The following is a 15,104-nucleotide window of genomic DNA, read 5'->3' as shown; positions in this document are numbered from 1 at the left end:
TTCTTCTTCTTCTTCTTCTTCTTCTTCTTCTTCTTCTTCTTCTTCTTTCTTCTTCTTTTTCTTCTTCTTCTTCTTCTTCTTCTTCTTCTTCTTCTTCTTCTTCCTCCTCTTCCTCCTCCCCTTCCTCCTCCTCCTCCTCATCCGCTTCTTCTTTTAATGTTTGAGGAAGAATCTCAGCAAGAAATTGGAAAGATAGATGAGCAGATATCAGTCTTTCTAAAAATAATAATTCATAGGGTTGCTTGAGGAGAAGTTGGTCCCAAATCAGTGATTCTGATAGAAAAACAATAAGCTACTAATTAGAGGAAAGAAAATTGCTTTGTGTTGCTTCCTTTTGGAGGTTCTTTGGGGGTGAAAAGTAGTCTTTAAATGGGATGTTTGTCTCAACTACAATTATTAAGTAAAGAAACATTTAAAACTCAATAGGAAAAAAGTGATAAAGTCAGTTTTATCCCTATGAGTTTTAGAACTGCCATTTGAATAGTAAGTAAATAAAAATAAATAAGTAATTCCATTTGTATTTATGCTTTCCAATACGAAGTGCAGCTGGTACCAATTACACATCATCTCGTTTGTAATCTTTCATAATTAAGTTTAATACAATCCTTGAAGGCAGCTTTAAATGGGGCGGATAAGGAATTCCACCCATATTCCCAGAAATGGGCACATTTTCTATTTCCCGAATTTTCGTACTTTTTAGAAAGGACAAAAGTCACCATGCAGGTAACTTTGTGTACATGCATCTGTATTTTAATTTTTTTAAATCAAGTTTTAAAGATAGCCTTATAATTAGGAAAATTCAATAATAAAAAAGATAAAAGTTTGATAGTGTATTAGACGTAAAATCAATAGGCAAATGTATTTCTTACACATTTATTGCATGTACAGCTCTTAAAAATAAGGTCAGCTAAAACTGGATAAAAATTGAATATGGAACACAGATTCAAAGTATTCATGTAGTATAATGTCATCCTGAAATCATATCTTGATGTTAATTTCTTTTCATCAACAGTAAAAAAATGAAACAAAACACCTTTCCATGTATGGAAATATAGAAAAAGCACATTGAGCACTAAAAATGAAACTGCCACAGATCCTTCATCGATAAGGAATAGATATAATATTCAGCCACTTGAGGTTCTTAAGCTCTGTGTTATAATGTTATGAAATGAATCTTCTGTAGAAACATCCAAAGTCTGTTTTCTCCATTTTATGTAATGAAAATCAATTTGGTCTTAATGTGTAGGGCGCAGACTGTAAGGAAGTCATTGCTGTAATTGTGGATAAGAAAGTCATGTGTCTGTACCAGAGAAGAATGCTATCTATTTGCATATATACATATCCACCTGCCTACACACACAATTATTGAATTTGATCTGTAAAGCCTTCTATAAAATATTTCTTAAGAGAAAGAATGAGGATATATATATATATGACTTTATATATATATGATATATATATGACTTTTTAAGAGTGATTAAACAAAAAATACTGTACTTTGGACTTGGTTTAACACTTAGTTTGTGGTGTTTAGAGTTAATACACCGTCATTAGTTAACTTTGCTTCTATAATCAACACAGAAGGCCTCTGGGCAAAGAGTTACTTTACTTATCACTTAATCTGCAATACTAACAAAAGAATTGCTTACTTAAGATCAGTATGAACTTCAGCATTGAGCTGTTTCTTTTTTCTTTTTTTCCTTAATCTATCCAAATATTTGACTTAGTAGTTCTTAATGCAGTTTTTGTTTTCTAATTTTTCTATGATCGCAGTGCTTTTGTTTTTCTAAATGAGATACTGCTGTCCTTATTCATCAGGTTTTTTCTTTAGCCACATTTACAGTAATTCTTAAATGGTATTTCTTTTCATGTACTATTAAGATACTCTGGGGTAGCCCCCCTATATATGTGTCTAAAGACTATGTCTGCTGATAAGTTGGGATAGAAAATATAATTTATTTTGGCCTGCATTATTGATTAACTGGTTAAGCCACCCTTATATTTGTTCTCAAGAGGGGTTGAGACCAAGCCCTTAGCTGGGATATCCAGCCAATGATGAATGTGTAAGGTATGTAGATACCACAGATTCTTAGTGAAACTCTTTCAAAGGAGAAAAGTTTCTGTTAATGCGGTATTACTGGCCATCTAACCAAATTCCGAAATGATTATCTGATGTGTGTATAATTTTATTTCACTGCTATAATATGCATCTTCAAGTATCTTAATTTGCCTCACTGAGAATCCCTTTGCATTAACTTAATATTATTGTAATAGAACTCACAACTAGTTTGTTCACCTTTACCCTTTAACAGTGACTTTATGAATGACATTTTAAGAAATCTTTATTAAAAGTATTATCAATGTAAAATGAGTACTTAAGATTTGGACAAATGTTTCTCAAGCAGCCGAATTAGTAATGTTTTGCAACCGTTGAAATTGAATGCTTTTGAAAGGGAACCAATACACTATACTTCGGGTTTTAATATGCATATTACAAATGATTAAAATGGAAGGGGGAAAAAGGACAAAACGACAAATACAGAAACAGACTGCAGAATTTTGTCTTTTTTAATTTTAAGTTTTGACAAAGAGGAGTCTATTATTGTATTTCATTTCCCCTTAAAATGAAGAGATTCAAAACATATTTTGAGACAAGTCTTTGACTTAGGTTGGACCCAAACCCTGATTTTCTTGACCTGAGCTGAGATCAAGAGTCGGACACTTAACCGACTGAGCCACCCATTCGCCCCTAAAGAACTGCTTTTTAAAGGCAGAGGTCCCTTGTGGCTCACAGGAGATGTAGACCACCTTTAGGCCCAAGAGAGCTGGCTTCTCTTCCGGCTCCTACCCTGTAGAGTTGAGGTCACACGGAAGATGATTGAGATGTCCTCCCCGGATCATACCAGACTGAAGACCTACACTGTTGAGGAACTCAGATTCTAAATTATATTTAAGAAAAGACTTCCCTGCTTTTAGTCAGGCCCCAAGTTTTATTCCAAGGACTACTTCCCCTGGGAAGATTTAGACCAGCCTCAGAAATCACCAGAGCTCTTGCCTAGGTGAGATGCCTCTGGTACAGACCTGTCCCTTGTGCTTCAAGAGGGGCAGCCGTGCCGTGAGCTTTGTCCTCTGTCTGCAGCAGTAGGCTCCAGGCCGAACCTGTTTGCTGAAAGCCTATTTTCATAAGTTACATGTTTTAATTCAAGAAATAGGAATATCATGTACTTGATAATGGTTCACAGTTCTCTAACACCTTCATGCCCATGAATTCATTGAATCCTCATACCAATCTTTTGGTTGGAGAAAGAGGAGAAAACCAAATTTAAGGTTGAGTCCGTTTTCACATCCCCTGTTAAGTCTCTTGCTCTTTCTCCTACCTCAAGCCAGCTCCTCAAAACACAAAACACTTTAGAAAGGGGAAAATGAGACTTGGGGAATTTTTCTGTTTGTCACAGAGGATGGGAAGTTTTATTTTTAGATTAGGAAGAAGAACACATATGAGAACCTTCTCCTGATAGAATACGTTAAATGTTTGACAAATGATCCACTCTTGAAGACTTCAGACAGTTGGGCGTTTCTGAAATGGTAGAGAAAATAGCCCTTTCCAAACTTTGCTCATAGGAAAATGTTGGGGGAACCCAAGCCCTCCAAAGCTCCCTGGTCCTAAAGGCTTCTTTTTTTATTATGCTTAGCAAATTTTACGAATGAGTTTCTAAGAGGGATTTGATTAATAATAATTAGTGATTACTTTCTGGAACTTGTCTGTTCCACATATCAGTTTTAAGTTGATGATTTCTATTTAGGTGTGTGCTTATTCTGATTTATTTATGTTTTTTGTTTATTTATGTTTTTAATATATGTGATGTTTGGAGTTAAGTTAGCACTTTGTTTCCATAAGGACTGTTTGAAAGCCTGTGATTATCAAGTTATAAATTCTACATGAATTACATAATGATTTTTTCTTTATATTTTTATGTCTTTCTGTAATTCTTTAGTTTCTTCTAAAGGAAGATGGGATATTTTATAACAGTGCTTTAGAAAATGTATTAAGTTCATATAAGCAATGTATAATTAATCTAGTAGCTGCACCCTTCTGTCTCTTTCCAACAAAGTCTTCTAGAATGTAATGAAACATAGGTTCAGTTATGGGCAGGAACTTGATAAAACTTTTGTTATGAATTGCTTGGCCAGCATGATTTTAAGATCTTACATGCTCATAAAATGCTTTTAAAATACTAGACTTTTTAAAGTCCATATTTGGAAAATAATTAATGTTGTTCCTAAAAAGAACAAAAAGAAAAGTATAAAAAGATAGAACCGTGATATTCAAGACAGTGTTAATACACAAAAATTTGAAAATGGAGACCATTTTCTATCACCAGTAAGAATACCTCAGAATAGCACATTTCTTATATAACATTACCAAGAAAACATTTATAGTTTGCATACCTTGATAAATAAATTCAGGTTGGATTTGTAAAATGAATGACAAAGCCATTTGCTAAAAATTAGACATTAATGAGCCAGATTTAGCAAAGGGCCACCAAAAAGCAGATCCAGCGTGTCTTTATTTATTTATTTTTATTCTTATGTTAATCCCCATACATTACATCATTAGTTTTAGATGAAGTGTTCCATGATTCATTGTTTGTGCATAACACCCAGTGCTCCATGCAGAATGTGCCCTCCTCAATACCCACCACCAGGCTAACCCATCCTCTCACCCCCAGCGTGTCTTTAAAAAGTTAGAATTTTTCCAAATAAAGAAATCCTGTATAACATCATGACTTCAGTACAGTGCAGTAGTTTCTAAGATAAGCATTAGCGTTAGACAGACTTCAGTTTAGATCTCATGTTGCCTTATGAATAAATTTGTTTTAGGAGAGTTTTCTCAATTTTAAGATGGGGCAATAATAGTACTTATTCAGGGCTTTTGTGCAGGTGAGAGCTAATGTACCTGAACATGATGCCCAGCACGTGAGAAACAGGTAATAAATGCCAGCCTTTGTTATTATCGTAATTATTATTAAAATTACATCAAACTTTAATTGCGTGTGTGTGTGTTTGCGCACATGAGCTATGTGCTTGCAGGCAGTTCCTCCTCGATCAAGGAATAGTACGTTCAATTAGGACCCCAGTAGAGTTCGTTTCGTGTTGTACATGTGTAGTATGTAGCATGTATATAGTATTTAGAGTTCCTTTTCTAGTATGATTTGATGCATTCAGCAATCCAGGAAGAAACAGAATAGAATTCTCATGGAAAATTTGTGTTCTACTGCACAGTTTTAGGGAAATAATAAAGCTGACCCTAGTGCTTGCACCCTTTCCTCACGTGGGAGGGTAAAGAGTAGGAGCTCCAATTCCTCACTACTTCCCCGGCGCCACTGTAATGATGGAGTAGTATGCCCTACCTTGATAAAAGCTATTCGGAAAGCAACTGCATTTATTTTACCTCCTGTGCTATTTGCGGAGAAGAGCTGAAGAGTAGTTTGTTTTGCCTGGAATGAACTACTTTATGAATTTTAATGTGTGATATAATATTAAAAGCTAAACCAGGATTAAAGAAGATTTTTTTTGTACTAAGCTAAAATAGTACTTAGTAGAGTGAGGTATAAAAGATTTTTGTCTCCATTTTTACCTGGGGAAAAATTCAGCTTTCATATTTTTGAAAAGCTGTCCAAGTCAGTTCCCCTTAAGCAATAGCTTGTGTTTAGGAAAAAATGTGATTCCAGAATTCTAATAGCTTATCTATGATAAGATACGTTATCTGAGCCAACAAGATGATAAAGAAGAGCTTTTCTAAATATTTTTAAAATGAGTAATACAGAGTTTCTTACTTTATATTTTAAAAAAATTGTTGCTCTTTTTTTTAATTTTTAAAAGTTTCATGTGTATGTCTTTTCCTCTTTTGATTATGTTGGCTACTAGGGAACAGTTATTTGATTTTTTTTTTTTATGATTTGAAATTCTTTTTGGTTCAAGTTGTAATTGTTTTATTAAAAAAAATTAAACAATGAAATTTTTAGAAACCAAATCACAGGGTTGAAACAAATGATTATAGCCCACCTCAAAGATAAATTCTTAAACATAGTTTTTACAAGAGAATGAAAATTATTTTAAAAACATACTGAAACAAGAAGTTTCCAAAGCCTGCTCTCTTAACAGTTGCTAAGCAGATGCTACCAAGGAACCATTTCTTCCAATGCACTGGACTTCATGCCTCCATTTCCATAACATTCAATTTTCAAAGCGATTGAAATGGCTTTTCTTCTCTCTTTCATTTAAACAGTGAGAAAAATAGGTATTAAAAGAGACCCCATGGGGTGATCAAATCTATCCTTCTGCCTCAAAGCAAGACCACCCCAGAGCAAAGTTGCGAATCTCACCAAAGCAACTTTGTAGGCAATTTATGGTAATGCGTTAACTCTTCTGGCTCCTAAAGTGGTATTTAGCAGATTATTGCTTCAAAGCCCTGTGTATGTTCTTAGTGGCCTCCAGTCCTTAATATTACCTCCGTGAGTGCCCTTGCTTTCTGGAGCCACAGAGCTAGAAGGGGGACTCTGGAAATCGAGCCTACACACTTGCCATCACTGTCTCCAGCTTAGAGTTTAGCAGTGGCAAGTGACACTTTCTGTGTCTTCACTTGGGCCTGTGGTGCACTCATTTCACAGCATTTTCCTTTCAGTGCTTAGAAGGGTAGTGTCCAGGTGGAAAGCTCTAGCTGCCTCCTCCAGATAAGCAAGAGGTGAGTTATTTTGCTAATTGGCTAGAAGTTAGAAGGCATGTTTTAAAGACTCCTGTTCACTCTCTTAAGTGCAGAGGATCGAATTCCTTAGGATAGCCTCTGCCCGTCTTTTGATACCAAATATTAGGGGGAGAATGAAGTAGACCCAAAAGACTTGTGTAGCGTGACTAAAAGGGTGGTGTATCATTTCATGACAAAAGAAATCCTTCATTTATTCCAAAATGGACTTCATTTTCTATTGCTCATTGTATATGCGAACAGAAACCTGGGTTCTGGAAAGGATCCTGAGAAATGTGGTCCACAGTGAATCATCTGGCTGGGAGAAACAGGGTCCTGAATCTGTGGTAACTTTTCGTTTACATTTTCACCAATTTCCTAGTGAAAAAGCAACTACATAGTTCATGCGTATATTTTCCAGGCTGGTTCACATAACTGCATAATAAAAATTAAATTTGGAGTTTTAAAAATTAATAACAGTATCAAGACATTTTGAGGGTGAGATTTTATTTTTACCTCAAAATTTTGTGTCATTTTACTGCTGATACCTGCTTATCATTATTACCAAAGGCATTGATACTAATTTTTCACTCAAGATTATTCATTTTGAATATATTTATAAAGTCACTGATTATATAATTTGTGTAACTTGCAGTAATGTTCTGTTAAATATTGTGAAACATTTTCTTATTGTCTGGTTCCACAAGTCAAAAGGAAATAGTTATGTACAGGGGTGCCAGGAAAAGATGAAATAATTATACAGAACAGCTTGGACATGCACGTGTAAAATGCAACCAGCCTTTATGATAATTAAGCAAGGCACTCTACCTGTTTCATGGATGGATAGAAGATTTAAATATGCAGCTCTGCAAATGGCTTTGTTACGGAAGATTTTTTAAATGAAACATAAGAGGAACAGGCATAAAAAAAGAGTCTAAAATTAAAAAGGCCATAGTATGTAATAGCTATTAGTGATGCAATTGTCTGTTAGGCACCGGGCACCCAGTGAAGATACAGCACTGGGCATTATGATTTTAATTGTGAATTTCCTTTGTTAGAATTGGCAATGGACAGTAATTGGGAAACAATTAGTTTAGGATTTTCAAGTCTTTGAAACTATTCTGTTTTCCAGAAAACTTACTTTATGGCATTCTAATTCCTGTTCGTCAGCTGGCAGTGGCTGTCTTATCATAGATGCAATCACCTGTGACAATGTGACTTTCTTAAGCAATCTGATCTCAGGGTAATAACTAATGTTGAATGACTGCACTGTTGCTCACCTGGATCATAAAAGGAGCAACAGTGTCCAGTTTGGATGCCGAGCCTGAAAAGCTTCAAAACAATTTGGCCAATGAAAAATGACAGTCACGTTCAAAATGTTTTGTAGGTGAAAACAGCTACTATTGCCACTGAGAGGAATGGGAAACCAGAGAACAATACCATGAACATTAATGCTTCCATTTATGATGAGATTCAGCAGGAAATGAAGCGCGCTAAAGTGTCCCAAGCACTGTTTGCAAAGGTTGCAGCAACCAAAAGCCAGGTAAGAACCTTGGTGAGGCACTGAGAATGTTGATCCGCGATGCCTGTGAAAATTTCATTCAGAGGGGTGTCTGTTTGCAATGTGGACCTGCATCGCATCACTGAGAGGGCAAGGTCTCCAGGATCCTTGACAGAGCTCTGTGATGAAACAAAGTGTCGTTCAGATTCAGGGAGTAGATACGTGGTTTTGTTTCCTCCAACACCCACTCTCCAGACCAGGGATTTCTCAGGAAATCTCGGGTCAGTTGTTTTCAGAAGAGTATCGTAATGTATAGGCAGTTTCTCAACGTGGTCTTTTGTACTGGTACAAGTAACTTGAATTACTATTGTTTCATTATTGTTCAGATGACCTTGATTTCCATCCTAAAAGACTACAAACGTAATAGTTTCTTCTGTTCCAACTCAGGCATCCACAACTATTAGGTACACTTACTAAAACAAACTGGCGCGCCCGCCACATGTATCTTTGCACATTAATGACCTTAGTTTTTCCAGAGATGCATGATATATAAGCCATACAAATTGAATTACAGTTAGAAAACCTGTCCAAATCTGATGAATTATAAATGAATAGACTTGAATCGGAAAAGTTACAAGTCCCTACCAAACAAGATAAAAATATAACAAAGGAGAGATAATGCAGTCCTTTATCAGTGTAATGTTCATATATTGAAAATTTATGCTCATCAAAAGCAGCAGGGTCATCTATAGGAACAAATTTATAGTTACTTATAAACCCTCGTTCAAAACCAAGAATACTTTTTAAAGGACCAGAAGAATACTAAACTGTCTTCCCCTTCCAACAATAGTTGGTAACATTATCAAGGTGGGAATTTAGAGGCAGTCAAGGGCTCAGGTGAGATTTTAACAACTTGCGATTTTAAACAAATATATTTTCCCTATCATTAATGAACTCTCCTTTATAAAAGAGCCTGGCTGCCGTCAACTTCTGATAAAAATAGTTCTGAGAGTATTTACAATATGCTGCATTTACTATACCATACTTTTTTTTAAACTCTTCCTAAAATTTTTCTCTACTGGCGTTAATGGTGGTGCTTGATAGGGGTTTTGCTTTAGAAAAGGTTGTTCTTAAGTTATAGGCTGGATGAAATACTTAAGGGATATCTTGGAAATGTTATATAAAAATGATTAAGCTCAAGCTGTGGACTGTAAAAATTATAGCTTTATAGGCCACATGCCTGCCTACCCTTCAATCACTGTCAAAGTGATAATTTCTACAATAATATGTTTCTTTTATTGTGAGATTCTAAACATCAAGTGCTGTTTAAACATTAAACTGAATTGTTTATGTTAGTGCTGTACTCAGCGTGTCATACATCAGGCCACCGTAATCTCTCATGGAATGTAAAATTCTGTCATGAATCATGGCTTGTATATCGGAAATTACTGTAATTTTGATTGGAAATTACAGGGCTCTTGAAATGTTTCTAATTATGATAGAATGTTAGAGCCGCTTCAAACCTGTGTGCTTCTTCAGATGTCTTCATTTACATGCCAAGACTATGCATTAAGGAGAAATGTCCTGCTCTCACTTTGCCCCTCACCCACCCACCCTGCACATCCTTGTTTTGGCTATTTAGTCTAATTATGATGAGGATCTCGTATTCAAATGTATATTATCTTGCCTTTCTTTCTGATCCTGCATCTTTTCTGACCTGTCCAATTAAATTTATCAAGAGTAACAGACTGTATTGTTACGGAGCCAAACACTTTCTCCAAATCCCAAAAATAGATAAACAGAGAAACTAGACATGTATTATTGTAATAAGGGTCAGCCTTAAAACGAACAAAAATAAATATGAAAACTTTTCGATAACTGTCATTTAGTTGCTTGTCATCTGTCACTTAATCCAATGACATAGTTCCTGCCTCCCCATTTCCTTTCTGACTATAGCATAGCTCCTTTCAGTTAGCAGCCCCTTCGCGACCTTCATTCTTTCTTTCTTTTAAATGATATCCCCAAATCTGCCCACCTGGCCTGAGTTACTGATTTGGGAACTGTTTAGACAGTGGCGACAATTGGTTGGTAATGTCCTGTGAATGATGTTCTGGTGAGTTTTTTAAATTTGCTTGCTGTTTGTACCCCTGTCCTACAAAACTCCCCATGAGTCTCTTTCAACAGTGTCGACTGGCAGCTTCTATGTCCCTGCCAGGATGGTGTGTTTCCCAGAACCCCTAAAGCTGTAGCTAATCCCCTCATTATTGATTAAGAGAGAATCCAAGGAGCCAGTTGTTGGCAGTGGGGTCAAGCATATTGGTAACTTTCATTCTTTCAGATGGTTATTCCTAACTATTAATATCCTGTATAACTTCCTAGCAGAGGATTTTTGTACTTTTCCATTTGTCATTCAGTTTAGGTGTGAGCACTACCCTCAGTATGAAAATATGTAGAAAGATAGATGATTACTTAAAAATAAGCAGTCCAAAAAGTGTGTATGTCACTGAGAGAAGAAGTCAGACTTAACAAGGGAAAGTAGTCACTGTTTAATTTCTGTTCTGCCATGATTTTTGTGAAGGAAACAGAACTAGCAAACAAACCAAAAAAAAAAAAAAAAAAGATCTTCAAATCAGACTGACCTTTTTGCGGTCAAAATTTTTAACTTCTAAAAGAGTTATTTACTTCTGAGATGTATGTGCCCCAGCTTGTCAGTGTGAGGCAGAGGTCACTGAAAATGAAGCGTGTATGAAGAGGGATGAGCTGGAGTCACTTTTATCTCAGCCCGTCTCGCTCCATCTGCTTCTGGTCCTCTGAGTTGGCTTACTGTCCAGCGCCATCTTTGTGCTAGACCCCACTGTGCATTACGTACGACCTACATTTAATTCTCAGAGTAACCTTTGGAGCTAGCCTTGTTTTCCTCATTTTATACACGAGAGTCACCAGACTCACAAGTGGTAGAGCCAACCCCAGTCTCTCAGTTCTCTTCCTCTGTCCTCCTATTTTAGTATTTCCTCAGGGTTCTAGGAGGAAATACTAAATACCCTGCTCCGGGAAAGAGGAATTAGGGGAATTGGACTAACTGATCGAGGAAACGGCTGGAGCTTTCCTTTCTTCATTGACATTTTCATGGAATACGGGTTCTTATCAGCATAGGGTCCTAGGAACCCAGGCTTTTTCATGTCCAGTCGGGCTGAGGGGAGATACATGGTAGAGGACTCCAAGTAGGCTACGGTCCTGTCTGTATCACGGTGTTATAATATTGAGAAATTATTTAACCTTTTTGAGCCCAAGATTCTTTTAACATGGGAGAAGATCATATGCTATAATAGATGCAGAAGAGCTTTTAAATTATACAGCACTCTACACAAATGGATAACATCTTATAATGTGCCAAGCAAGAGGCTCAGACCTCTACACAGAGTGACTTATTTATTATCTCTGTATTTATCTCAAATACTTTTCATTTTAGACTAAAAGGTAAAGCTTTAGGTAGGTATCCTGAGTGGCAGGCAGCATAATCATTTTTTTAAAGTTTCTATAGTCCCAGAATGTTATGAAACCAGACACATCATAGTCGTGCTATGTACTGACTAATGCACGAAGTATTTTCAGTAAAAGAAACCGAGTCTGTGGATTCCACCATTTCACATGTATTCTATCTTCTCTTTGATGAGTAATAGAAATGAGATTGTTTTTAACTCTAATAGAAATGTCTGAATAAAATATGCAAGTAAAAACTGAAGGTAGGCTACTTTTTGTGCTTGGGTAGGAAAGCAGGCTAATGCAAACTTTAAAAAGATGATCTGCTTTAAACATAATGTGAATAGCTACAAATGAATACACTTTATATTCCGGGTATTCAAATAAGCAGCAGTTTTTCCAAGTGAATCATATTGGAATTTTATCAAACATTTAGTCTGATAACATTCAAATAATTATGAGAGCAGAATTCACTAATTTTACTGTTTAAAAAAAATAGTTGATTTGGGTAATAACCATTACGGTATCAAGGTTCAGTTACTGTTCATTGGTTATAGTGTTTTCATATGGGAGATGGAAATGGAATTTTTTCCTTAATGGTGGCAGATGTTGGAATCTAATTTTATTCCACAGCAAACCTCCTGAGAGCTCTGAGACTTAAGGTGTATGTCCAGCAAGGGGACATTAGCCGCGCCATAGGCCTCGCCTTGTACATTGAATTGTTACATTGATTTTCATGTCTGCAGAGTGGAGCTTGCAGATACAGTAATGTGGGAGTATAGGGTTTTGACGGAGCGGCGCCGCATCACCACTTGTGTTTAGAAAATGATTTCTCTCTACTGCTTTATTGAACAGGGTATTTCTTTTAGGTAAAGTGACTAGATGATGAAAATTCTATTTGACTGAACATGACTGAATATAATCTTTGGCAGTCTCTACCCCACCAGTCCCCTAGAGTTACAGAACTCTCGATGCTACTACTTCAGCTACTAGATAGGTATGGTTTTAGTGCTTTAAAAAAAAAAAAAAAAAAGTGGCTTTTGCCTCTGCAAAGATAGCACAACCAGTGGAAGAGAGCAAATAATTTAAAGCCTTTTGCTTTTTTCCATTCCCCTTTCAGACACTTTTGTCATTGAGATTCAAAGCCTTTAGTGAGAGGGAGAGAAGAGCAGGGGGCAGAAGAGAGAAGGAAGCTTTGGTGCATTTTTTTGGCCTTTGGGTTTGGAAATTCTGCCATGGTGATTGGAATGTCTTAAATACAAGTAAGATGATACATCACGGATCAGTGGGGCTAGAAAAGGGGCAAAAAAATGTAATTTTCATTGCCGGGAACAGGAATGTATCGTGACAAAACCCAGGGAAAAAAAATCACGGAACCATGATTGCACTCTGTACTCCAGCATGTTAGCGAAGGCATCTTTTATTGTTTAGAATTAAATTACACTTCAGGGAAACTACACTTTGAAGCGCTGTGCTGATTCATTCTTTTGGAATGTTCATGCAGCAGACTTTGCTGCAACAGGATTTCACCTGTGTAGCCTCCTAGGGAAGACACAGACGAGACCCCTGCAGATGTGAGAGTCACTGTTTCTGTTATTTCTGGTGCCACCTCCTTTTCTGGGAGTCTGTGGGACAATCTTAACATACTGTCCTCATCGCCCCTTCTCGGGCAAATCAAGTTTTCTTCAGGCAGGTTCTGGGGACTCTACACATTTTCCATCTTTACACACTCTCTTTACACACCCTCCATCTAGTGCTTTATTTTATTAATTTTTTTTTTAACTGGGTAGAGGTGACTCTGTGGAGATGCAGCTTAGATTTCCCTGAATTGGCTTCCCTGGGGGAGGAAGGGCCAGAGAAGTACTTTGAGGGGTGAGCAAGGAGAGAAGCAAGACAACCCCACAACCCCAGGTATAACCACGTCGGCACCCTGCCCCATATGCACTTTAACACCCATGTGGGAGGCCCCTGTGCTGCATTCTTGAATAAGAAGGATGTGGAGTTCCATCAATCTCTTGTTTTAGGTAGCCAGTGTTGGTAACTACCTCAAAATCTCTTATGTCTTAATACTGGAAATCCATACTGGACTTAATTTTCTAAAATGCAGACCCATCTTTATATTTCCAGTTGGTTGCTAAACAGGACTGTTGAAATCAATGATTTTAAATACACAAATATTGACATACTCTAACAGTTTAAAAGGTACGTAATTGTTACACAGTGTTTTAAGAAAAGCTAGTTAAATTTGTGGATGTGAATATCAGCCTGTCTACATTTTAAAGACAAGCCTATGTTTTATAAATCTAGGGTTTGATCAAGGAGGTCCAGAATTATTAAGTAGAACACTTACTTGCTCGTTATATTTTGGGCTAGAAAATCATGTAAAAGGATGTTTTTCCTTCTATATACTTGATGTTTATCTATTTTAAACAAGTTGAACAGAACGTTTTCAGTTACCTTATTGCCACTTTCAAATCACTTAAAATTTTCACTCTTTTCCCTTAAATTTAAAATTAATTCCTTAACATCATATAAATACATTTTCTTCATTGACCCACTTAATAAGTTAACTGTTACAAATACAGTCATAATTCATTAAGCCCATTTTCTCCATCTTGAGAAAATGTCTCAAAATTTTAGACAGTATTTGAAAGGAATCAGTTGGTGAATATTGGGCCAGCTCTTTATTATTTTTTTTTTTAATTTTTTTCAAAAGGCTTTTGGTTTTCTTTTCTTTTTTTTTTTTTAAGATTTTATTTATTTATTTGACAGAGAGAGATCACAAGTAGGCAGACAGGCGGAGGGAGAGGGAGAAGCAGGCTCTGCTGAGCAGAGAGCCCAATGTGGGGCTCGATCCCAGGACCCTGGGATCATGACCTGAGCCGAAGGCAGACACTTAACCGAATGACCCACCCAGGCGCCCCTGGGCCATCTGTTTAAAGAGGATCATCGTATGAGGAAGTCCAAGGAAGGTTACCACAAGAGTGGGCCACTTGAAAGTATCTCAGCATACACGTTCTAAAGCATGAGTATACCAATTATGCATCTGTAGAATCTGCTTTAATCTGAAGCCACCTTTTGTCCTAAAATGTTAGGGTAAAGTTGAAAAGTGTGGACGAAGAATATTCTGTGGAAGTTCATCTTTCTGGAAGCTCTTCCATGATACGATCAGTTTTGACAGGTGACGAGTGAGTTCTTCGGGACAGGCTCAGGCATCCATAGAATGGGAGCAGGGAAGAGAGCAGCAAGCCCGTGGGATTTAACTTTTAACAGCAGTCGGTCCTCAAATGGAATGTAACTTGCCTAAACTTAGCACGTAACTGTTAACACTGATAGAATCCTTCAACAGACTACCAAGTTGAAAGGAAAAGTGTTTTCTCA

The 15,104-nt window shown here is 36.7% G+C and overlaps 1 protein-coding gene across 1 annotated transcript in view; it reads left to right on the top strand.

The window, feature by feature from the left end:
• SATB1 (SATB homeobox 1) overlaps positions 1 to 15,104 on the top strand; it is a 98,634-nt gene that overhangs the window by 59,258 nt on the left and 24,272 nt on the right. Inside the window, exon 9 of the mRNA XM_021678797.2 lies at positions 8,130 to 8,285. Coding sequence (XP_021534472.1) covers positions 8,130 to 8,285 — 156 coding nt within the window. The remainder of the gene's footprint in view (positions 1 to 8,129; positions 8,286 to 15,104) is intronic.

The sequence above is a fragment of the Neomonachus schauinslandi genome, chromosome 1 (assembly GCF_002201575.2).
Source record: "Neomonachus schauinslandi chromosome 1, ASM220157v2, whole genome shotgun sequence".
Classification (NCBI taxonomy): domain Eukaryota; kingdom Metazoa; phylum Chordata; class Mammalia; order Carnivora; family Phocidae; genus Neomonachus; species Neomonachus schauinslandi.
Note: the sequence above shows the minus strand (reverse complement) of the source record. Positions and strands in the feature narration are given on the sequence as shown.